This window comes from Mauremys reevesii, linkage group 7 (genome assembly GCF_016161935.1).
Source record: "Mauremys reevesii isolate NIE-2019 linkage group 7, ASM1616193v1, whole genome shotgun sequence".
In the NCBI taxonomy this organism is placed as follows: Eukaryota; Metazoa; Chordata; order Testudines; family Geoemydidae; genus Mauremys; species Mauremys reevesii.
In genome coordinates, this window is record NC_052629.1 from 71,077,661 (window position 1) to 71,103,020 (window position 25,360).

General features: G+C 50.1%; 1 protein-coding gene across 3 annotated transcripts in view; it reads left to right on the forward strand.

Annotated features, from left to right (window-relative positions):
- Window positions 1–598: 598 nt before the first annotated feature.
- Window positions 599–25,360, forward strand: part of PKD2L1 (polycystin 2 like 1, transient receptor potential cation channel) — a 33,518-nt gene continuing 8,756 nt past the window's right edge. For 2 of the 3 annotated variants that reach the window (XM_039482706.1, XM_039482707.1), the window contains exons 1-8: window positions 5,288–5,631; window positions 12,576–12,689; window positions 15,860–15,987; window positions 17,037–17,290; window positions 18,944–19,168; window positions 20,258–20,486; window positions 20,816–20,986; window positions 22,261–22,442. In XM_039482706.1, the coding sequence (XP_039338640.1) occupies window positions 5,337–5,631; window positions 12,576–12,689; window positions 15,860–15,987; window positions 17,037–17,290; window positions 18,944–19,168; window positions 20,258–20,486; window positions 20,816–20,986; window positions 22,261–22,442 (1,598 nt within the window). In that variant the 5' untranslated portion in view covers window positions 5,288–5,336. Of the gene's footprint in view, window positions 637–5,287; window positions 5,632–12,575; window positions 12,690–15,859; window positions 15,988–17,036; window positions 17,291–18,943; window positions 19,169–20,257; window positions 20,487–20,815; window positions 20,987–22,260; window positions 22,443–25,360 lie in introns of those variants that run through there. The other variant, XM_039482708.1, reaches the window with a different exon arrangement.

A 25,360-nucleotide genomic window follows, 5' to 3' on the forward strand; every position in this document is an offset into this window, starting at 1 on the left:
GGAAACCCAATAGATACACCCAAATAAATTAACCCCAAGACTAAGTCATTTGCTCAAGGCCATGGAGGGGGCGTGACAGTGCCCAGGCCCCTGGCTCCCAGGTCCGTGCTCAGATCCCTAAGGCACTGCTGCCAAATTCCCAGCACTGGAGAGTGTGAACTGCAAACTGCCGAGCAGCCGGAGAACACGAGTGGCTAGGGATGAGCGGAGCATGGCACTGAGGGGTTGAAAGGCAGCCAGGGAAAGATCGCAGCAGCAAAGGAGTGCCAGTGTGTGCCCTAAGTGCTGGTCATTCCCCAGTTCCCTGCAAGCGGGTGGGCGTCCTGTCTCTGCTCTCTTGTAATCCCATGTCTGGCAGCCTGTGGAAGAGATTCTGCAGCATGTTGAGGCAGCTGATTGATTGGAAGCTCTGTGGGGCACTATGGGTCTGCACAGCACCTACCACAGTGGGGCCCTGATCTTGGCTGGGGCTTGTCACAAGGTGGCACCTGGCCCTTTAAGAGGGAAGAGGCTAGTGTCCCTGTGACTAAATTTGTTGACCCCCCAATTGGGGTTAAGAGAGGGCAGCTGGGTGAGAACTGCCTGAGATTAGAGGAGATGGGGAACAGCTGGAGACAGAGGAGTAGCAGAAAGCTGGTGAGACGTGCTTGGCAGAGACACTAGGGTAGTACAGGGAACCTGGGAGAGAAAGTGGGGACCTGGTGGGAGCTGGAAGAGATTGGTTGGCTGGAACTGACCAAAGCTGGGCCCTCCTGAGGAGCAGATGGCTTGGGAGAAGGTTCTGTGAAAAGGGGAAGAGCCAGCTTGGACTAGGGAGGCTGGGACAGATACCAGATGCAAGAGGGTTGTGGCTGGAGGGTAGATCCCCTGATGCAGGCAGAGAGGGCTGGGGACTGGAATGCAGACCTGACTTGGGGCTGTGGGAGAAGAGCCCTGAGACCTGTCTCCCTTGGCTGGAGGGGGGGATAGTGGTGCCCTGGGACAGGGTCAAATGGAGTGCTGGTAGGCGCTCACATGGTTGACCTGGAAGTGACCCCCCCATTCCCAGCATGGGAAACTGCTGTGGTTCAGGTTACTGTGGGAATTGGAGACTGGTTTTACTACAAGGGCTTGGGGGAACTACTGTGCTGGTGGAGATGAATAAGTTGTGCCCAAAGGTGGGAGGTTGTACTAGATGCTGTGAGACTTTGCTCCTTTCATGGGTGAATGGAGGGAAAACTGAGGCAGACACACCTGTTCTGCTGTAGCCTGCCACAGGAGGGCACGGAAAGAGGAGCCACCGATGGCAGGGCCTCTAATCTACTGTAACACAGCTAATAACTTTGGCCTGGGTCTCTAGCAGACCATTAAATAGCAGTCTTGTCTTTTTAGCCTCCTGCACAGCTGCATAGAATGAAAGCTACCTGCAGATCTCACATGCATGCTTCCTGACTGTAGGTAGCACAGACGATTAGCTAGACAAGGGCTTGTGGCTCAGGGGAGGGATCCAGTCACGCAGTTGCTTAAAAACAAACCAACATTTCTCTTCAAGGGTAAAAAAAAAAAAAAAGATGCATTAGGGGAAAGAAATGGCTGGCTCCTCCCATCAAACCTCAGTGGTCCTGCTGGCATTATACAGTCAGCAATCCTCCTGTGCCAGCCAGATAGCTGGGCTGGGGAAAAAAGCCCCAATTGCTGACTCGCTCTTTGTATTGTTAGGGGGAGCTGCCAGATGTTTGCAGTTGATACGCCGGGGTCTGGTGTACATATACAATGGGCATCACAGCCCTTCCGGCTACGATAAAGCCTGTGTGAAAGGAACGGCAGCACAGTGTGTGGGCAGAGGGCTGGGGTGCAGATCAGTCACTGGACAGGGGTCTGGCCTAGTGACACTGCTGAACTGAGCACTTCTTTGGAAGCAGCTCCAAGATTTTCCAGTACCTGTTTGCTAACAGCATGGCAAAACCCTGCCCTGGAGGTGGGGCTGCCCTGGGGTGAATCACGGGATTACCTACCAGAGCCATCCTGCTAGCAGAGGGCAGGAGGGCTCCAGATGGGCACTGGGCAGGGGCATGTTGCTGCCCTAAGACAGCAGCAGAGGCATGTGCTGGCTGGAGGGGATGGCAGACCATGCTCCTTGAGGCATGGTGGTCCAGCCAGCTTGGTGCCCATCCCTAGAGCGTCTTGAGCACTCAGCTGGACTCCTGCTTTGCTGGAGCAGAGGACAGGAGGGACAGAGTCTCTCTCCCCACCAACTCATTGAGGCAGGGTTGGCACAGATCCAAAAGGCAGGGCAGTGGTTCACTGGGGCTGATTCCTGCTCTACCAGGGTAAATCAGGACTAAATGCACCAAAGTCTATGGGTTACACTTCAGTGGGAGCGAGAGGACAGCCAGGCCTGGGTTTAGACAGGGAGTGGGTTTGGGGGGAAGACCCATGGAAAACAAACTCCTCTGTGTGGTGCGGAAGTCACAGAAGTGCTCAGTGCTGGCCTCACTCTATTCCCACTGAAGTCAATGGTAAAACTCCCCTTGCTGTCCATGGCAGCCATGCTAGACAAATGCTGAGGACCCCACCCTATTGTTAAACCAGAGCCATCTCTCCTGCTCATGGGGCCCGGTCCAGCCCTGCCTCCCCACCCCCTGGGAACTGGGAGAGCCTGCAGAAGTTGTGAAAGTTTGTGGCTCCCAGGGAAGGGGCACCTCTTATGCGCTGATGAGCTCAGCTCCCTTGAGACTCCCTGCACCTCAGGGCATGGGACTGGGAGGGGCACAGCTGGTGGCTCTATGCCAATGCACACCACTGCAAAATCCCTGCAGGGCCAGTCTTACACTGACTAGCTAGTTCCACCCTCCACTGTGGAGCTAGTGGGATCTCTGGAGACATGAAATGTGTTAACCCTTTGGAGCCTGGACACGCAACAAAGCACTGACTTGCCTGGAAACCCCAGGTGTTTCTATGGTTGTGGGCAGTGTTGTAACCATGTCAGCCCCAGGATATTAGAGAGACATGGTGGGGGAGGTAATATCTTTTCTTGGACCAACTTCTGTTAGTGAGAAAGACAAGCTTTCAAGCTAAACAAAGCTCTTCCTGAGGAATCATTTTGACTTTCTCATTTCATTTCAATAAGCTAAAATTGTTTTGACTTTATCCCTTTGTTTAATTTCATTTTGACTCTTGTATGATAGTAATTGTAATACGTTATGCTGCTTATATTCAGTATTTTATACTGGAATATTTGTTTTAATGCTATCTTTATATCGTATGTTGAAGTGTAAATATAACCTGTAGATGGTATCAAAACAAAATGATTCAATGTTATTTAAACAAAATGGTTCTGAATTATCCAAATTAAACTTTTCAGTGTTTCTGAATCAAATTTTTGGGGGGGGGGAATTCTGTCTTGTGAAAACTTTCCAAACTTTGACTTTTTGTTCCAATTCAGAATGAAAACAAATGTTGGCATTTCCTGCAGATGGAAGTTCTGGTTTTCAGCCAGCTCTACTAAGCGTGTTATTCTGGGGGATTGACCAAATTCCTGTCAAAACCAATTCCATGATCATTCCATCAGTCACGGGAATCATTCCCTGGCCTATGTGCTCAGGCCCTTGCACAGGGGACATGCAGTTGGAATAGGAGCATGTGTCCATGGAGCCGGACAGCTGATTGCATGGGGGACTGGCCCATCCCTGGATCCCCAAATGGGTTAGTGCGAGTGCTTGGAAGGTTACACCGGGGAGCAGCTAAACAGTGGCCTGTGTTGGGGGAAATGCTCCCTGCCAACTTCAGCTCTGCGCTTGACCGGCTCTGTCAGAAATAAATAATGAAAGGGGAAGTAACGAGTCAGGAATCAGACTGTGCTCAATACGGAGAATCCCTTGATCAAAACGTCCAGGTTGCTTTGTCAGCAGTTTCGCCATTGCAGCGAGAGAGGATGCCTTGTGGCATCGCGTTGCTGTGCATGAGGAGGCAGATTTGCTTTTATGTCTCTAACATCACAAGCTAATGGCCCATCAGTGTTTCACAGCCTGCCCAATAAATCAATTCCTGCACTTTTAGGCACTCTTTGAGCAACTTTAGTCTTGGGGAGGGTCTGGGGCTATTTGCCTTAGTAAACAGGAGACTCCTGCAATGTGTCTGACACCAGATCATTTGTTTGCTTGTGTGGATATTACCTGCAGGTTAGCAGATTTGCACCTAAGGAATGATTCAGCCAGGACTTTTACACTAGAAAGCTGTGCTACTGAGATAATATAACCCTTACATGGCACAGTAATATCAGTATAAAGGTGTTTCATACTGGTAAAGCTATTCCAGTATATGTCACTCTATACCAATATGACGGCTTCCCCATTAGGACTTTTACCAGTATAACTATTTCAGTAAAAAAAACAAATCACATTAGTAACTGATATATCTATGCCAATAAAACTTTCAAATGTAGATTAGGCCTTAGGTAGTGAATATATTTTTACTGGTGCTATGCACAGTTTCCTAAGAAGAATTGCACTACAACTGGCAACAAGCATTTCTCCAAGATCTAGCTGCCTATGCATTCTGTTAAATAGAATTCGTAAGACTACCTGTGATAGCACTATCTGGTGACTCTCAGTGATGATATACCTCTGCCTCAAGGGGCTTTGTGTTGGCTGTGCACCCATTACAGAGAGCATTCATGCTCTACTTTGTCTCAGTCACCCAAATTTGACAGCTCATTGAACATTTGAAACTTCATGGCTCTCCAAAGTAATTGTTCTCTGCCTTGCTCCATGGAGCTACCCAGCCCTCTGTGGCCTTCCTTCTGCAAAATGTATCCCTCATTCCTGGTCCCTGTCTCCCATGGAGTCCCACATACAAAGTCTAAACTCCCTGCTGCACTCTAAAGCCTAGCCCTTAACACTTGGGCAAGCACCAGGTGCTAGTCTCAGCTGCCTGCAGCCTTAGGTGTCCTATTAACTCCCTATCCCCTCCCTCCCGTCAACTCCGGCAGTGAGAGTCAGTCTCCTAGCAGCCTCCTCTCCCCACTGTGGCATTCAGAGCTGTTATCTATGCCGGGAGGCAGAGAGCATCCCCTGGACTGTAGCTGTGCTCCCAGAAGAATAGCATTTACAGCCATTCCCAACAATGGGCTGTGCCACCCTCTGAGCCATGTCACCAGATGAGCTAGTATAAAAGAGAGAGAGACTGAGCCTACATGCATCCAGTGCTCAGCCACTCTGGACTCCCCTGGCAAAGGGGCTCCCTGACTCTGACAAGTTCCCTTCAAGTTACTCGTCTTCTCCAGCTTCGAATTTCTGTCGCCAGGCAGTTTGCACCAGTGAGTGAATTAAAAGCACATCGCTCCCTGGTGAACCGCCATGAGCTCCTCCCGGCTAAACAACAGAGCTGAGAGCCACTTTCGAGCCCAGGAGGAGCACGAGCTAGAAACCCTGGGGAAGAAAGCGTGGGACAATCCTGTTTACAATGGCTCCCCCTCTGCCTCTCTGAAGATCCGAGCCATCTACAACCCCAAGGCCATTCTGGAGAACCCCTACGAGAACATTGAGAAGCTGGGGGACTCCCTTCCCTACCAAGAAGAGAGGAAAAAGGCAGAGGACGTGAAGAAGAAACCCTTGCCCAAGTGCTGCTTCTGTTTCTTCAAAGGCATCCGAGGTAAAACTTTTGAGTCTGGTTAGAATGTGTTTATAAACCATGTGAAGAGCAGCCCGGGGAGCCAAGAGCCATAGAGCAGCTGTGTGACATGGAAAGCTGCACATAGCCATAGTGAGCACTCCTCTAACGTGTTCTGTCTGAGGTCACGCAACGAATCTGTGGCAGCTCCAGGGACAGAACCCAGGAGTCCTGATCCCACACTCCCTGCCTTATCTCTGAGGTGTAGCCATTGTTCCCATTTTACAGATGGGGACAGCAAGGTGCAGAAAAGCTAAGGGGCTTGCTCGAGGTCACAGCCTAGAATAGAACCTAGGCATCCTGATTCCAAACCCCTACTGTAGGAATTAGACAATACGCCTTCCCTAGATGTTTTTTATTCTAGAGGGGATAATAGTGACCCCTATATCAACACTTCCTATATATACATATGTATATAAAACTGGAAGATGAAAAGCCACCACACTATTGGGCTGTGGGGATTAATCTATAGGGAATGAGCATAAGAGCTATATGTACATGGCTTTGCTAAAAGATAACTGGGGGGTGACACGTAGGGAGAGGGGAATTGTTTAGGCTGGCACAAGGGGCTAGATGGAACAGTAAGGGGGCTAAAAGCTAGAAACACTAAGTTAGGCTGCATCTTGGGGCAGCTTCCAGCAGTGGGATCTAGTCGATTTCAGAGTCTCTCCCAGCAGAAGGGGTGAAGCCCCAAGGCTTGAGAAATTAAACACCAGGCTGGAGAATGCATTAAACTGTAGGGGAAAACCCTGTACTGGTGGCCAATGAATTGGCAACATAACCTAGTAGTTTCCCCCCCCAACTGTAAATTCTGTGGTGTTCTAATCACGGTTTCTAATACAACCCTTGTGCAAATGTACCCACTGTAACGTGTGTGTAAATCATGGATATGCAGGGCTGGAAGAGACCCCAAGAGGCAGGGGCGGCTCCAGGCACCAGCACGCCAAGCACGTGCCTGGGGCGGCAAGCCGGGGGGGCGCTCTGCCGGTCACCACGAGGGCGGCAGGCAGGTTGCCTTCAGCGGCATGCCTGCGGAGGGTCCGCTGGTCCCATGGCTTCGGCAGACCTCCCGCAGGCTGCTGCCGAATCCGCGGGACCGAGGACCTCGCACAGGCAAGCCGCCAAAGGCAGCCTGCCTGCCGTTCTTGGGGCGGCAAAATACCTAGAGCTGCCCCTGCCAAGAGGTCATCTAGTCCATTCCCTGCACCGAGGTAGGACTGAGTACATCTAGAGCATCCCTGACAGGTGTTTGTCTAACCCATTCTTGTCTAGACCAGCTGTATGATGTCTATAGTTTATATGATCAAAGATTTCTGGCTGCCATTTAGAGCGAGATCCAACACACATTGAGTGTTCCCGCTGATTTTGATAGGAGTTGGATTGGGTCTCTAGAGCAATTGATGGCATCCCTCAATAGTGCTGAGATGTAGATCTCCCCTGGCCCAGTAGCACAACTGGAAACAGAGGCTGAGAGAGGAGGAATGTGCCTACAGGGGATGGTAGGCTAATGCATTATTTACTTTGTTTTATTCTGAGGTCTGCAGTCCCCACAGGACTCCTCCTTTGCTCGGGGTGCTGTGACATAATTACAGTGTGATGCTTGAAAACGGAGAGATCAATAATTCAAAAACAAAAATCCCTTTGCAGATACGATCTCTGTGTAATGCTGATGTCCAAGAAATGAGAGTGAAAACCCCTATGGTACCATCATGTCCTCTCCTCCCTCACTGACTAATCCACTACTGCACCCTGTAGGCAAAGATTACCCATGTATAGAGCAGTGCCATCAGGATCTGATCCAAAGCCAGAGGAAGTCAGTAGAAAACCTCCCATTGATTTAATGGGCTTTTGCTCAGCCCTTAATGTATAGTCTAGTAATGACACTTGACCTGCAGCAAGCCCATTGCATCCTCACAGCACTTGGGGATACTAATTAATTAATTCTCAGTGCACCTTATACGGGGAGAAACTGCTTATAATGCAGGGCTCGCCTGGTCTTGAGCCTCCTTCCATCCTGTCCCCCTGGAGGATGCTGATGGTGTGGAGAACAATTTAAAATTTTTTATTAAAGCTAATGTTTAAAAATATATATATAATACATAGGTTGGGGAAAGAGTGTCTGTACATCTGGGTATAGTGCTTAGATTATCCACAAATATAAAGTTAGTTTTTAAAAGTCATATGATACATAGAGTACATAATCAACAATAACCCAAATTTAGGTGAATAGATTTAACAATGCAGTTTAGATATTAGAATCCGAATACTTGAGTACATCACTCATGAAAAGTTGTACAGGGATTTGGTTGTGGAAGGCAAAATATATCCATGAGTGGAGACTGTCGTTCAGCAATTGAGAATTAGGTGGGTTGTCTATTTAGAAACTACAGTACTCGGGAAAACAAAGTCCTGATAGAACTCAGTTCCTGACACAGCCATCTTGGCAGCTTTCCAGTCGGCAGAAGGGTTCGGAGGAGATCCAGGCAGTGGGACAGGCCAGGTGGTGGGTGACTTTCCTGCATCCGGGGAAAGGCATGTTTTCTAAGCCTTAGGTTAAAGTCAGGGCTTGGCTTTGGTGGCTTTAAAACTTGGGGCGAGGCCGTGTCATTGAAGAAGCTGTTACCATCAGTGCAAACATCGTGTGGGAAGGAGTTCTGCTATGAGGGCTTGTTCCAGAGAGGGAGGATGGGCCAGTGGTTTGGGGGCCAACCTGGGACTTTTGAGATCCAGTTTCAATTCCAGGCTCCACAACATACTTCCTGGGTGACTTGGGCAAGCCACATCGCCTCTCCAGGCCTTAGCTCCCCATCTGCAACATCAGGAGGGTGGCCCTGCCCACTAGGGATGGGGAGGATTGTGAGGTGCTTAGACGCTGTGCTAATGGGAGCCTTGGGTAGGTAGATCCCTGGGGATAGGAGCTGAGCCAATCTCCAAATCCTAGCTCTGATTGCACGGGAGATTGCGCTCATCTTTGTCTTGACATTTCTTTTTCTGGGCCATATCCTTAGCTGGTGTAAATCAGTTTTGTTGCAATGCCATTGAACCTTCAGTGCCGATTGAACCCTGCTGAGGAGCTTGTCCTCTTTATCTCCCCACCTCTGCCACTCTTTCCTTGATACTCCTCTGTCTCATCCCCCTTGTTCCCCACTGCCCCAAGAATCGGCAGACTCCTGCAGGATCTCTTAGTTGATAAATGGACACAGTGTTATTGACCTTCCCCACCCAAACACGCACCAGAACGTACGCCATCCTGCCTGGGAGTTAGCTCAGCTTTTCCCCATTGAGGGCCCCCGGCGTGCGTCCTCATTGCAGCTGCCATGTCCAGTGCACCTGGAGCCGTGTTGGTTTGGTTGGTGGTGGTGGTGTCTGCAGATGTATTGTGTTGCTGAAAGGGGAGCTTTAGCGGAAGAATTACTGAACAGTGATGCAGGGGAGACAAGATCCCCAGCTGGACTGAATCAAGATAGCTCCAGTGAAGTCAATGGAGAGGTTCCAGTTTACATCAGCTGAGGATCTGGCCCACTGACTGACTGGGTTTTGCGGGGGGGAGGTGAGTAGCAGGCTTTTGGGATCCTTTCTCTTCTACCCTGTTCTGAAGCCCCATGGCCGGGCCCCAGCCTGCATTCGAAGCCATGGCCACAGCTCCATACTGGACCCTTCAGGACAGATGTGATCATTGGCTAGGGTCTGGTCTCTTGAGAGCAGTGCAAAGTGCTTCCATTCCCTGTTCTCCAGGGATGAAGCAGCCCACTGGCTTCTCTGGAACGCTCACGCTGGGACAGGTCCATTTTCCATCACACCATCCCTTTCTACGGAACCATAGAGGTTTTGCCAAAATTTCATTCTGGGAGGGGAAAAGGGAGTGGGGTGGGAGAGTTTGGACAGTGTTGAAATGTCACGTTTTGATGCTTTCAGAGTGAAACATTTTGATTTTTCAGTTTGCAGAGACCTTTCGCTTCAATTTTTGTAATGGGTGCCTTGTAGCCTACATTACAATGTAACAATTTTTAAAAGGCGTCGTCAAACCAGAACATTTTGATCAGCTCGAAACGATGTTTTTTCTAGGCATTTGCGGGTTTGTTCCTAATTGCAACAAAGATAAATGTCAAAATCTCATTCCTTTGGGAAACAGGGTATTCATGTCCTCGTAGCTCTGCTTGCTCCTGTTATTAACATTACCTGCAGCAATTCTTTCGCCTCTGGCATCCAAAGATTTCAAAGCAATTGATAATCACTGTAGCCCACAAAAGCTTATGCTCAAATAAATGTATTAGTCTCTAAGGTGCCACAAGGACTCCTGTTCTTATTTATGATTAGGTATCACTTCCCTGTGAAGCAGCTAAGGGAGATATAGAGATATATATAAGGACTGACACTTGGGACACGATCCAGAGCCTAGCATGGCAACTCAGTAGCTGTCTCAGAGGAAAGACCAATCCTATAGCCCTTATTGCAGTCCACACTGGTTTGGGGGAGTGTGTTGCAAACCCCACGTCCTGTGCACAGGAACCTGTGGTGGGTTACTAGAGCAGATTGAAATGCACATCGGCCCTGGCTGACCCTATTGTACCTCTTCACATGTGCACAGAACATTAGGACAGCAAGCAAGGGGCTGGTGGTGAGATGAGGCCCCATCTCCATGGTGGCGATCCAGCTCTTTAACGCTTTACTGCCTGGTGGTGGTTGTTGATTGTTACAGTAGGGCTTAGTGACCTCACTATGCCAGGTGCTGCACAAACACAGAAGGTATCCCAGCTCGAGGAGACATACCCATGCTTGCGCAGTGAAAAGAGCGTGGCGCCACTGCAGTCCCAGGGGCTAGCTGCCCTGAGTACATGCCTATGGTCTCCAATGGGATTGTACTCGGAGTAGCTAGCTTGCCCCGTCACTCATGCCGCTGCAGCTACACCCTGCTTTTAGGGCACTAGTTCCAGCAGAGCTAGCACTGGGAAATTCCAGCTTGAGGCGACGTACTGAACCACAGAATGACTTGGCCAAGGTCACACAAAGAGTTTAGGGCACAGCCAGGAATTGAACCCCAATCCCTTGAATCCCTCTCCAGTGCCTTAAGTGCATAACCTCCTTGAGGCTGAGCTGCTCCTCACATCCAGAGTTTTGTTTGACCTGGTAGAGCTGTGAAATTTTGCTCCAGATCTAGATTTGGCTTCCACTCCCTCCTCCACCCCCATAGCTCAGGGGTGTTTGCATGCAGGGTTTTGATGTGAAACCCATCTTTGGTTTGAAGACACCTCAAGCCAATGTTTGCCTCACTGAGTCGCTCACACGCATAGTAATTCAGCTGGTCTCAAAGTGCATGTGACCCAAAGGGGCAAACTGCAAACTGTCTGGGCTGCTGCTTGTGCCGATGCAGAGCAGAATGCTCTCTGTTCTGCTCTGCTCAGCTGCCGTGGGACAGCAGGGAGGGAGTGCACACCACTGCACCATGTTGGCACACTCCAGAGCAAATGCCCATCCTCTTTCTGTCAGAGAGCACTCAGGGTGTTCAGGCTTTGATCAGGCGGAGCTGTGCCCATCTCTCTGCCCCAGGTGTGTACAAGGGCTGGGCCCATATGAAAGGAGGGAGAACCATTGTGATTACTGATGTGGATTAAGCCGCTCAGCTTTCAAGTGGAAGTTTAGACATGTGTGGGTGAAAGTTTGAGTGATCACACAAAGGAGCCATTAGAGAGAGAACGAGCAAGCGCTTTAATGGACTCAGGCAGTTCATTAGCTGCTTGCTGTCAGGGTCTTTGGAGGAAAAAGCTCCATTCTGCCTGATCAAGCATTAGGCGATGCTCAATGAGCTGCTTCTACCAGGGCCTCAAGATACAGAATTAGCTCCTTGGAGCCAGCCCCTCCGGGGTGTAAATTGCATTGAAGTAAATTGAGCCACATCAACTGACACCCGTGGAGGAGCTGGGGCTCAATTTCCTGCAACCCCAGGGTTTGGGGTCAAAGTGTTTGATTCAGGATCATCTCCTCCAGGGGCTCCTCAGGGTTTGTGCATCACGCAGGCCCAGAGATTTTGGGTGTCATTGGAGAGACACAGTAAGGCCCATGCTGACCCTGGAGCACCTGGCCTGGATGCAGCTCAGCTAGGGAAGTCCTGCCTGGATGGCCAATGTCATCGCATGGACATGTGAGGCTGCCTGTCAGGTGCCGTCTTCCCACCCTGCCAGGCACTTGCTCTTCCACATACAGAGACCTGGCAGGGCCAGCGTCCCACTGAGCTGCCGCCACGCTGATGGGGCCTGATCTGCCTCCTGCCAACCCCCCACCTGTGTGCTGGCCGTCACACAGGGAGAATGTTCTCCTGCGGCCTCTGCCGAGCCCTGATGGGAAGGGCGGAGGACAGAGAAGGAGGCTAGAGGCAGGAGGGAGGGACTGACAGGGCCTGATGGAGACAGGCAGAGAGGGAGGGGAGAGGCACTGAGGGGCTCAGTTGAGAGGGCAGGGGAGTGGTGTTGTGCAGACTGATGGTGCAGATGGGGATGCGATTACCAGCAGGGAAGAGAGGATGACTGACTAGACATATCCCGCCAGATCAGGGCTGAGGCATGCTGTCAGCATGGGATGGACAAGCTTGTCAGATGGCCCCACTTGGACTGTCAACAAGTAGGGCCTCAACCAGGCCCCTTCAGCATGAAAAGCATGAGTCTCCACCACTTGAGCTAAAGGAACAACCCCCTTCAGCTGGCACTTCAGTAGAGTCTTATCCGCTTATGTGGACCAGCTTCTAGCTGAGCACAAGGACCCATGCTCTGCTGGGATGAGTGACACTTTCACCGCCCTGCCTGTGCTGCAGCACTTTAGTCAGTGGGTCTGCGATGCCAACAGTTTCCAAGGGCCTTTCTATGGGCACTGAGCAGCTAACTCCTCTGACAATCTCACCCTAAATTCACCTGGGGCTGCTTTATGCTTAACAGGCCTCTGGGGGACAACTCTGACTGAAAACACTGCTGAAGACCGAGAGCTGTATGTAAAGACCACGCTGCGAGAGCTGCTGGTTTATGTCATCTTCTTGGTGGATATCTGCCTACGTGAGTAGCTGCCCAGATGGCTCAAGGGTGGGTCTGTGTCCATGTGTGTAACTCTGTTTCGGAGGGTTTATGGTTTGGACATCTTGGCTCTAATTTATGGCGTGTTTAATATCTCGTATGTGCACCCAGAGCTCTGGAGGGCACATTCTTAACTAAGCCAGTAAAATATGGACATCATGTAACGGTAGAGGGGAAAATACACTAATTTATTACACAGCTGGTCAATGCCAGATCGTGGCAATCTTTAGAACAGCTTGGAATGTTTTCATCAAAATGGTCAGCATACACATTTTCTTGTGAGTTGACCTTCTCCGGATTTTTTTTTGTTGGGCGGGGGCAGGGGAGAGAAACATTTTTGGCTTTCAAAAAAATGTTCAATTTTTGAAAAAAATCCTCACAGTTTGAGGGTTTCACAATTCCGTTTTTCACTGACAAAAAGGTTCATAGGAAATTTTAGGGGGGAAATGAAGAAAAATGTTCAAAATTTACCCAGGGGAGAGGAAAGGGCATTTTTGATTAGCTCTAGTGGTGATTCTCTACGCTCCCATGGCACCCTCCATCCAGTGTTCCCAATGGCCTCTGCAGACAATTACCTGACGCTCACCAAGCTCCCTGCAAGGGAGTTAAGTACCACCAGACCCAGTTCATAGGCATCAGTAAGTAGTTAAGGGGTCTGAGTTTCAGAAGGGCTGAGACCCATAGCACCAGTTGGCTTCTGCAGGAGCAGCAGTTGCTCAGGACCTCTGAAAATGACGGCCTAAGTGTCGTGTCTGAGTTCAGACAGCAAATTGAGGGCAGAGAGCCCAGGAATCCTGGTGGCCACTGCTCTACTCTAACAACTCCAGTGCATTCACTGATGCATCTTTCTGGGATTGTCAGAGAAACAAACCCCACCAGCTGGCTCCTGAGAGAAGAACACGTCATGGAGGAGTCCTGCAGAAGAGTATTTCTTCACTTCAGAGTTGCCCAGGTTCTTACCCAGGTGTCTCCCCTAACTCCCATCCACATGCAAAACCCTTGCACCCGACTTTGGTGGTGCTTTCACTAACTGCCCTAGCCGGGGCTATTGGCTAAAACCTGAGTGAGGCTTTCATGTGGGGTGGTAACCCACCCACTTTGCAGTGTGGACACAGGCTAAACCATTGCAATGCTGATAGTCCTTCCTTCAGCACCTTCCCACAAGTCCCTCTATCTAGCCAGAAGGACTAACAAGTTCTCCCACAATTCACTGGGAAAGAATCAGAGCAGCTCAGATAACTGCAGTACAAGAAACTACAGGGTGTGCTCACAAATGTGCCAATGACACACCCAGGGGAGCACAACTCCCATGAGGACATAGACTCTCGGGTATGGCTTTGCAGAGTGACTGCTCACACCCAGGTGCCACTCGCCCAAAAAGACATCCTGAGTGAAGGGGGCACTCAGCATCTGAGACATCAGCACAAGGCCTCTGCACTAGGTGACTTGGCATCTGCTGCTTTTAAGCCATGCTTCCCAGACCTCAGCGCAAGCTCTGGCCATTAACCTCTATCAAGCCACTGCAGATTTCCACAAGAGCCCCTCCTCAGATTTGCGCCAGGAAGCTCTGTAAGGGCAAAGGACAAATGCAAACAGCCAGGTCTCGAAGCTTCCTGGAATCTGAGCCACATTGTTCAAACACACGCAGGGAGCTGACGTTTCCCCTTTAAATCTCGATGGGCCATGCGGGAAGGGTGGTTAGGATGATAACGGGGATGGCAGCTCACATTGTCCTCGGGGGTGGATTTAATGCAGCTCTGTACCGAATAGTAATGTACTTTGTGTGGGCAGAACAATTGCTGTTTGCTTTGGGAAGGTTCATTGTTATCTCAAAGGAGCACCTGTGGCATTGCATGGTGCAGTGGATTATATTTCATGCACCCCGTGGCAGAACAGATACACAAAGGTACCAAACGGGGTGGTTATCGCTCAGGCGCAGGGGGATGGCATCCCAATCAGTCTTCCAGTGTGACTTAGACACACACCTATTCTGAGTCATGCAGAAGTCAGGTTTTGAACATTGGTTGCTTTTTCAGGAAGCCCTTTCATTGAGGGACAGGTCTTAGAATTTGCAGTGTTTGATTCTTTGCCAGGGAGAGAAGTGTGTGTGTTATTTGTGTTAGATCCCACTCGTCGGTCTGGATCCTTGTTGAGTGAAAACTAATCTAAAGCTTCCCTCCAAGGGAAGTCCCTTGAAGTCTTCAAATCCAGGCTGGATCCCTCTCTAGCCAAGCACAAGTTGTTGGGCTCAATACCGGGGTAACGGGGTGAAATTCTCTGACCTGGGATATGCAGGTCAGACTAGATGATCGAACGGCCTTGGAATCTATGCACTTATGAATCCTAGGACTTGAACAATGGCTATGCATGGCAAAATGCCTGTGTAAGACAGTGGATGAGTAAGCAGAGCTGTAATCGGCAAGGTTTCTTCATCAACGTATAACCACCATCAGTTTAGTCATCACCTGGGATTAAAACCTGGCTCCTCAAAAAGCTTAGACCATGAGCCTCTGCAGCCGGTGCTAAATGTTTATCTATGCCCCGGCCCTGGTGCAGAAAAGCACTTGGGTGCATGTGTAACCCTAAGGAGGTAAGGAGTCCCATTGACTTCCTGGGTCAGAGGGTGGAGCAGGTCCCTGGAGCAAGGTGGGGGGACCTGGAAAGGAATAATGACTGTCCCCCATTTCCTTTCCTGGGCTGCTTTGTGACAGGCTGCCCCTTATTCAAGGTGAGTGTAAAGTCCCAGCCCTGCTCACACAGCAGATAGGTTGGCTGCTGCTGCTGCTGTTTTTAAGCATTGTCACCCTTTAAGAGCTCAGTTTAGGTGCTTCTCTATGGTAAAACGGAGACCCTTTCAAAACTGTCCAGCTGGGCTGCTTGCATACAACCTGCTGCTCTGGAGAAGGCCAGCAAGCCAAGCCACTGCAGCTCTGAAATAGATTTCATCCCCAGTGAGAGAGGCCCCTCTGAATTCAGAAATACATTTGCTGAGGACTTTGGGGAGTCCCTGAGCATCAAATTCCTCTCTTCCTTCTGCATTCTCTCTACTTTCCTCCCAAACTCACCTCTACTAAGGTAGAGCTGATATTAATGTTAGTCTCTAATATTCATGTGCAAGGGGAACCATCCCCCACTCTCCTGTTTTCTCCTAGTGACTTATGGAATGACCAGTACAAATGCCTATTACTACACCAAAGTGATGTCCGACCTCTTCCTGCAAACCCCTTCGGACAGCGGGGTGTCCTTCCAGTCCATCGGTAGCATGGCTGAGTTCTGGGGGGTGAGTACAACCAAGTACAGCTGGGAAATGGAAATCTGCCCACACGGATGCCATCTAATCCATCCCTGTGCTGGCCCATGTCCCTCTGGGCAGTGTGTGGTTGCTCCATTTGCTTCTGCCTGTTGACTGACTTCTGTGACAGTCAGTTTTAGTTCCCTTCCTGCGTGAACAGTAGAAAATTCACTTTCATTTGCACACGTAAAATTCACCAGCCATATCTAGCTATTTGAGCACAGGAATTATTTCCATTACTGTGTTGCCTAGAGGCCCTGAGATCCCTCTAGGCGCTGTACAGACACACGGTGAGACAGTCCCTGCCCCAGAGAACTTGCCACCAAAATAGACAAGACAGACAAAAGATGGGAGAAAGGAAGTGCTATTATCCCCATTTTACAGATGGGGAACTGAGACGCAGAGAAGCTAAGTGATTTGTCCAAGGCCCCACAGGAAGTCTGTGGCAGAGCTGGGAATTGGTCCTAGAGCTTCTGCATCTTTCTCCAGATTCTGATTTATGTGTGATAACTGCATGCCTAACTGGTGTGAAAATCAGGCCCTGGCTCTCAGCCTACATAGACTCCTGAGGGAATTTGATTGCAAGTCCCTGCAGCTTTCATCAGAGTAATGAATAACGATGGAACAGGTGCATAGGATCCATCAGATTTCTTCTAAAGAACAAGCTGAGAAATGATATGGCACAAGCAGCGTGAATGCTGGCGAGACACCACAACCTCTTGTGCTGATCAGACAGCTAGAAATAGCTTGTAACGAGTGGCCTTTGTCTGTCTCTACCATGAGCTATGGATCTGCCTTTCCCCCACTGCACCTGGGTATTGGTTCACCATTTTCCATCCCATCCTCCCCTTTTCTAAAGGCATCCCCCTTCCATCTAGCCACGATACAGCTGATACCACCCCACTATTTAGCAATATGGGAATGGCCAGGGTGTCATGACAAGCTGACACCTGGTTGTGACAAGTCCCTGGAGCTTTCAGGGGCATCCCATTGGGTAGTTGTCTTGAGCCAGATGCCTGATTCCTCTTCTTTTGCAGTATACCCAAGGCCCATTGCTGGATAGCTTGTACTGGACCAAATGGTACAACAATGAGTCACTAGCTCACAACACCCAGTCCTACATCTACTATGAGAATCTGCTGCTCGGTGTCCCACGTCTGCGCCAGCTGAAGGTGAAGAACAACTCGTGTGTGGTGCACGACAACTTTAAGGAGGACATTTCAGGCTGCTATGATGTGTACTCTGAGGACAAGGAGGAAAGAGTTCCCTTCGGGCTCATAAATGGAACTGCGTAAGTGTGCCCCTCTGACCAAACTCCTTTGCACTGGAAAATCTTTGATTGACTTTTGCCAGAACTTTGGCCAACTTTTGCTAAAATACCATGCGAAAGGCTAGTCCCATGGGTAACAGGATGTTGGGGGTGAGAATCCCGTGTAGGCCTGCAGAGTGCTTTCCCTCTGACTCCCACTGGCAGCCAGACCAGGTGGGTCCTATTGGCTCCAGACCAAGGATATTAAAAAAGCTTCAGTGTCTCTCTGAGGCTGGAGCAGAAGAGGTTCCTGCTGGGGAAAACCCTAGGAACTGCCATGTCAGGAGAAAGCTTAGGTTGAGACTCTTGTATTTGTAGTTTAAGTTGATGAAGACACAGTCCTGGGAGAGAATATTTTTGGACCAGATGCAGTGAGGGCACGAAACCCCCTACTTCCCCTATAATATCTGTGACCCATGAAATAGAACCAAGTCCAATCGGTCTTGATAGCCTGTTCTCAGCCCAACCCCAGATGTTAGGATCATTCAGTTAAGAACTGGGACTTCTGGATGCTTATCTGAACTGAACCAAACTTGCAAAACATTTTGAAGTTCACCTGCTATTAGACTGTCTGATTTTCTCACCCTTGGTTCATATTAGGATATTTGTTGTGGAGTTACCATGTTATAGTCCTAGAATACTTAGATGTGATCATTTTGATTAACACTGTATGTGACTAGGTCAGTATGGTGAACTTGCTGTATACTGGGGTTATGAGACTTGCCTGTCTGAAAGCATTGTTCTATCTTAAGACTGTGGGAGAAACAAGCAGGGAAGCCACTCAATGGACCCTGGTAAGCAACCTCTGAGTAAACAGTCGCAGGGCAATTACAAGACAAAGGGGGAAACGATTAGTTTTGGGGAGTCTATATCCTGTCTCCAGCAAGTTGCAAGGCTTGTTCTGCCAGTGCTGGGATTAGCAAGTCAGTGAGCCAGACACAGTTAAAAAGTAACTTGGTCTTTGGGAAGCAGAGTGATCAAAAGGACATGACAGATTTTAAAGAAATCTCTCCCTGAAGAGAAGGGGTAGGGGGGAGAACTGGTTTGTGAGTGACAGGAAGAGACTGTCACACACACCTGAACAGTCTTGTGCGTCTGTTCATTGTTTTCAAGTCTGTTCTCTCTATAATGTTGTAGTTCTACCTAAATCATACTTTGCTTTAAAGAAGGCTGTCTGATCACTGGGCAGCACCACTGTCATTGCTGCTGGAGGGACTAGAATGGCAGGCGCTGAAGATAAATCAGACCTGCTGCCTAATCAAGGGTGATCACAGGGGACTGCGGCCAGGGCCCAGTCTGAGCGTGGGAGAATCACATGATTCCACCCTGAGAAAGGTGACAGGTAAAGGCCAGCAGGGGTCAGCGGCGTGGCTAGGCCTGTGACGGCCAATGCCTTGTAGCAGTGGTTGTGACTGGGGGCTACTGTTGTGCTAGGCGCCAGATAGTGACACAACGCGAGACAGCCCCAGCCCTGAAGAGCTTATAGTCTAAATACTCCAGTGTGGCAAAGGACAGGAGGAGAAGTGGTTTGCCCCAAGCCACCGAGTGGGACAGCTGGTCCCCTGTGTCCTAACTCTGTGCCCTAGCGTGGGTCCCGTTGCCCCTCAAGAGTGGCTTGTGGATTTCCCTGTGCAGGTGGAGGTACCATTCTGAGGAAGAACTGGGCGGCTCGTCCCATTGGGGCCGACTAACCAGCTATAGCGGGGGAGGATATTACATAGACCTCAAGCTGACCCGGGAGGAGAGTGCGGAAGCCCTGCGAGTCCTGAAGGAGAAGTTGTGGCTGGACCGGGGCACCCGGGTGATCTTCATTGACTTCTCTGTGTATAACGCAAACATCAACCTGTTCTGCGTGCTGAGGTAGGTGGAGAGCGGTGGAGACCCTTTCATCCTCAATCCCACCGCGTAGCACTGAAAACAGGACGTTCACACCCTGCCCTGCCTTGATACCTTTAATCCAAGGCTCTCCAACCACTTTACTACATTAATGAATTCAGCCCCTGTGCCCCACTGTGGGGTAGGCCCTTATTGTCCTCTGAGCCTGCAGCAGAGACATTAAGTAACTTTCCTTAGGTCATATAATGAGCTAAAGGCTGGGTTGGGGAGAGAACCCAGGAGTCCTGGCTCCCAGTCCTCTCTAACCAGAAGGGATGGAGGAGACATGAGTTCTGACTTTTGAGGAGGGGGTGACATCTCCTTCCCTGAGCCCCGTCGCCTTTGATGCCAGCTACTGCCATGATTTCAAGCACCATAAAGACCCGCAATAGATGAACCAAGCTAAATCTCTTCCTGGTGGCTGTGGCCAGGGCAGGCAGAATTATGGGTCCCTAATGTAACTATTGCCTAAGGAGAAGTATCACGTAGCTGGTAGAAAGCACTGCTAGGGAAGTGCTCCCTGGCCAGCAATCAGTAAACAGTCCATTATTCACATGAAAATTGGACACAATCCAAATAAACTGTTACGTTCTCATCCAGTCTCCCCAGGAGATCCTTCACCTGCCCAGATCCCACTCCCTCCAACAGGCCAGCAGCTCCTCGTTTTATCAGTTTGGGGCCCCACTGTGCTAGGTGCTGTACGTATCCCTCTTGAGAGGCAGTCCCTGGGAGCTGCTGCGTGTGGAGCCATTTTGAAAGTCTGAGCCCACCCAGGCTAGGGACTCAGGCCCAGGTCTTCACAGGTGTTTAGAGACTGGATGCCCATTGAGGATCTGAGCGTCAGTATTATTGGTAGCTGCCGCATGGTGAATAAGGAGCCTTTATCTTACCACCATAACCACCGGCATTTCACTGGTCCCTGGTTCCCTTCTCCATGCGCCGTGAGGCAGCGGAGATGATTGAAAAAGCCATATATATGTGCCTGACTCTCCCAGAAGGAGGGGATGAGCCCAGTGCATCTCAAGAACATACAACAGTCTCATGGTCATTCTGGGTTTCCTTCTCCCCTTCCAGGTTAGTAGTTGAATTTCCAGCCACCGGTGGTGCAATCCCTTCCTGGCAAATCCGCACAGTGAAGCTCATCCGATATGTCAGCACCTGGGACTTCTTCATTGTGGCCTGTGAGATCATTTTCTGCGTCTTCATCTTCTACTACGTGGTGGAGGAGATTCTGGAGCTGCGTATCCACAGGCTCCAGTACTTCACCAGTGTCTGGAACATCCTGGATGTGGTGGTCATACTGGTGAGTGGGGGTGGAGGTGGGGCAAAGATGGAAAAGCAAAAGGGAAGTTAAGAGCAGGGGAACTGGCCCAGACCTTTCCCTAATCTCACACTGAACTGCTAGAAGGAGACAATCGCATGCACTAAGGCTGTGACTTTCAATAGCAGTTCGGTGTCTTTGCAGATCTCCCCCTGGAGCACGTGGTTGGCTGGATGAGGGGCTAAGCCAATGTGTTCCTACCACCCCCTCCAGTGGAATAGCCCCATGGACCGATACCAAGGAGTTCTGCGGTTTTTAGCCCCAGTGAAGCTGGAGGCCCAGCAGTAACACAGGCCGTTTCCTCCTTTCAGCTGTCCATCGTTGCCATTGTGTTCCACATCTTTCGCACCATCGAGGTGAACAGGCTGATGGGAGAGCTGTTGAGGCATCCTGACATCTATGCAGACTTTGAGTTCCTGGCTTTCTGGCAGACCCAGTACAACAACATGAACGCAGTCAACCTGTTCTTCGCCTGGATTAAGGTACCGCATGGGCTCCCGTGAGAGAGACTGCCATCTGAACAGCCGGTGGGGAAAGAACCCAGCAGGCCACAGTTCAGGGGCTCTAATCTCCCATCCCCTGGTGTGGACAGAGAGGAGCAAATGCAGGTGGTAATGGGGCAGACTAATGGAGAGGAATATCTCTGCCTCGGGTCCTGCTCTCCGCATGGAAGCCCTGCACACCACGGGGTCTGTGCTCCGGAGAGATGGGGTGAGCTGGGAGTTGTGGCATAGGAAATGGGACATTATGGTGTTGAGTACCACGTAATTTTATCCCAACAATTACAGAAAAAAATCCCCCAAAGTGGAAATGTTTAATTCCAATTGTTTTGCAACAAAAGGTTTCGCTTCTCGATTCAAAATGACTTTTGCTTTTGAATTTTCCTTCCATTTTATTTTTGTAAAAAATAAAATGTTAAGACTCCCCCTACCCTACCCCCACAAAAAATCCCCACTCAAAATCTGCCCATTAGAAAAGCCATTTCCCACGGAGAAATCGGAGCCCCGCCTTCTGCGCGCAGTGCTCCTGGAAAGCTCCGTATCCACAGCCCTGGAGAGACGTCATCTTATCCGCACAGCAGACAAGCCGCACAGCACAGAAAGTTTCCCCGAACAGCCCAAGCCTGCCCTGCTAGGACCCCTTCTAGGACAAAAGGGAAGGCCAGTTTCCAGACCCACTTGATCTTGGCACCTCTGCCAACGTTGTCAAGAAGGATGATAATTGGAGCCGATTTTTGTGGTGATTTTTCTGACATGGACACACTAAGAGCTGGGCTGAGACAACCAGCTCCTTTCATATCGGTGCCCCAACAGCCAGCAGCTGGTAACGACCATTGGTCAGTGCTGACCTTGCTGAATGACCATTGCAGACTCAGGCAGCAACATGCCTTTGGTACAAAGCCAACAGGTTGTACTCTGTATTCTATGCTTATCTGGCCCTCGTCGCCTCAGTCTGTAATGCATTTATCCTCACAACACCCCTGGGAGGTAGGGCAGGGCTACTGTCCCCATTGCACATATGGGGAAAACTGAGGCATGGGGAGATTAAGTGAGTTGCCTAAGGTCACACAGGAAGTCTTTGGCAGGAATTGTACCCAGTCTCCCTCCTGGACACCCTAACCATTGGACCATCCTTCCTCTCTACCTTCTCTTCTGCCCTGCTGCATTGTTTCTTGTAGCGATACTATTAACTCGGTGTATGCATGTATATGAGAGATGTCCACATCTTACCTTACCTCTGTCTTTTTCCCCCCTAGATATTCAAGTACATTAGCTTTAACAAAACAATGACCCAGCTTTCCTCCACGCTGGCTCGCTGTGCCAAGGACATCCTGGGTTTTGCCATCATGTTCTTCATTGTGTTCTTTGCCTATGCCCAGTTGGGCTACCTTCTCTTTGGGACGCAAGTGGAAAACTTTAGCACCTTTATTAAATGCATGTAAGTGTGTTTCTCTCTCCTTTTCCCTTCCCCACTCACCGTTTCCTGCCTCCCTTTCATTCTCTGGCATCGAGTGCAGTCCTTCTCTGGGCAGACACAAGTGGGCAGTATCTTCTCAGCAGATTTGTCCCTGGGTGGGTTCAGAGTCACAGCTGCTCAGTTTTAGTGAGACCCCTCTGTTGTCACTGCATGTCAGTCCCTGCAGAGCCAATGCAGCTCTCGGAGAGGGAGCTGGCTCCTATTCCTTCTCATTTGTTGTTAACAGAATTGTCAGCTGCATTCCCTTTAATGGAAATGAAACTTTTTTTTTAACCTTCTTGAAGGAGGCATTTTGGTGGCCCTGAACTGAAGTTGTTTGCAATTTTCAGTCTTTGGGAAATTTCATGATTTCAACTTTTCAGGGCAGAACGAAAACAGATTTAGAGATAGCAGCAAAGGTGGGACCTTATAGACTAACAGACTTATTGGAGCATGAGCTTTCGTGGGTGAATACCCACTTAGTCAGATGTAGGATTTAGAGATGCAGGATGCAGGATTTAGAGTTTTAGAGATGTTAGACTTCCCCATGGAACGGAAATTCCATTTTCCAACCAGCTCTGGCTCTCCTCAGCCCTGCTGGCCCCAGTACACCCAAGCATGGTGGGTAAATTCCTCTCTAGATCCATACTGAGCAACTCCACTCCAGCTCCAGGTGGTGTGCACTGAGCATCTTGGCTGTGTGCGTTTTGCTGCAGGTGGGTTGTTGCTTGCCTCTTGGCTACGTCACTTGGGGAAAGACTCGGGGCCTGATCCAACATCCATAGAAGTCAGTGGAAAGACTCTCGTTGACTTCAAAGGGTTATGGATGAGACCATTAATGATCTAACTGCACTAATTCAAATGAGAGACCTCTTTCCTGTCCCCCCAGCAGGATGATCTGTGCTGCACACGACATGCACAAGGGCAAATTCAGCTCAGTTACACCCATACAGCCATACTGCAGTCATGAGGCCAGGAAGGTGCAAGTGACAGCAGCCTGCAGCTCAGTGTGTGGGTGATCACCACTAGGATTAGGCAGGGAACTTGGCTTGGGAACTTGTTTGTGCGGCAGGGAGAGAAAGAGACCCGGTGATCACAGAGCAAATCCACTCCTCCTCACAACACCTAAATAAAAGGGGGAGGAGAAATCGCTGATCCACGCTACAGCTGGAAATCCAGGGGGTTACTCTCATTACAATTACTCAGGAAATGAGGGAGGAAGTGGGATATTTCACTTATATTAGGAAAAACTAACCCCTCCCAATGGATTCCTTTGCATCCACCTTTTCTATGTCCCCTCTTGCTGCGGCTCGAAGACTCCAACTCCCTGGCTTCTAGTTTAAAGCAAAAGTCACAGCTTTCACCTCTAGGGCGCCACTCCAAATCCAGTCCAGCCAGCGGCCTCTGTCAGCTGCGTCCATCTCACTGGACAGCTGCTCAGCCTGTGTGAAATGCGTTTGAGGGCCTCAGTTCCACGTGGCCAAACGTCCACAGGAGAAGATCCCCCAACCAGACTTGCACTGGGCCCCTGCCGGCTCCGGGGTGGGCTTGGCTAGCACGGGAGGTTGAGTTGGACCATGACCTCAGTCCTGTTAATTCACATGATGTTTGCAGTCAGTGTAGCTGGAGATGTGTCTAGCATCGTAGCAGCTGCTCTCGGTTAGCTCCGGTTCCAGTCGGACACGATGATAGACAGGATGGAATTGTAGGTGAGTCGTGTTACTTCACTTGACTCTTCAAGGTCATAGTCTAACCCAGGGGTTCTCAAACTGGGGGTCTGGACCCCTCAGGGGGTCACAAGGTTATTACATGGGGGGCAGCGAGCTGTCAGCCTCCATCTCAAACCCCACTTTGCCTCCAGCATTTATAATGGTGTTAAATATATTTTAAAGTGTTTTTAATCTATAAGGCGCATCGCACTCAGAGGCTTGCTGTGTGAACTGGATCACCAATATAAAAGTTTGAGAACCACTGTTTAACACTAGTGTCAAGTGAAAAGCTTCCCCGGGGTTGAAATTGTAGATAGGTTTTTTACACAGAGCCATGCCATGCTAGCCAAACACTACTATGGACTCCCCCTTCAAGGGCGCAGAGCAGAATTTTATTCCACAGACCTCAAGGGAGGGGAAAATGTTGTCTGTAACTGTCAGGGACCCAGGGCTGCCTGGTTGTGGCTAGTAAAACTTCATCTGCATGTTGGATGGGACCTCACTTGGCCTCTTGTCAGTTGCTTCAATAAGCCCAGCTGTAGGAGACTGATCTGGATTGTCTTTTGGCTCACACATCATCCACAGCATTGCTAATCACACTCCTGTTGCAAAATCTCTGAGCCACAGTCTACAGCTCAGTTGCACCTTAATTGCTGTCTGTGGTAGGGCAAAGACTCACCAGCACGGCACCTCCTGCTGGTCGTCCAGGGAATTAGCGCTTTCCAGCCCTGAGTGCCCTCTGCAGGCCTGTGTCTCACCTGCCGCTGGTCCCCGTGTCCCTCTCGGACCTGGGTGCTCTTCTATGTCAGTGTTCTGGCCCCGCAGTAACCCACAATCTGGGTCTCCCCACGCAGGGGAAATCCCAACCCTCTAGCCCCACCTTGCCTCAGTGGCTACTGCCAGTCATCATCTAGCCTCCGCTCCCTGGGGCAGACTGCAGTCTGCAAACCACTCATCATTGGCATGGGGGGGTTGGACCAGCTGCCTCTGCCTATCTGTGGGCTGCCCCTCTGCAGTCCCAGTACCCTTTGTGGGCCCTTAACTCAGCCTGAAGCCTGGGGCTTAGCTAGGCTGGAGCTCCCCAGCTCCCTCTGCCCTTCCCCAGCACTGCTCCACCCTAGGTACCCTTCTCTGCTTCCAGGCAGCCAGGTCCTTCTCCCTCTGAAGCTAGAGAGAGTGTGTCTGTCAGTC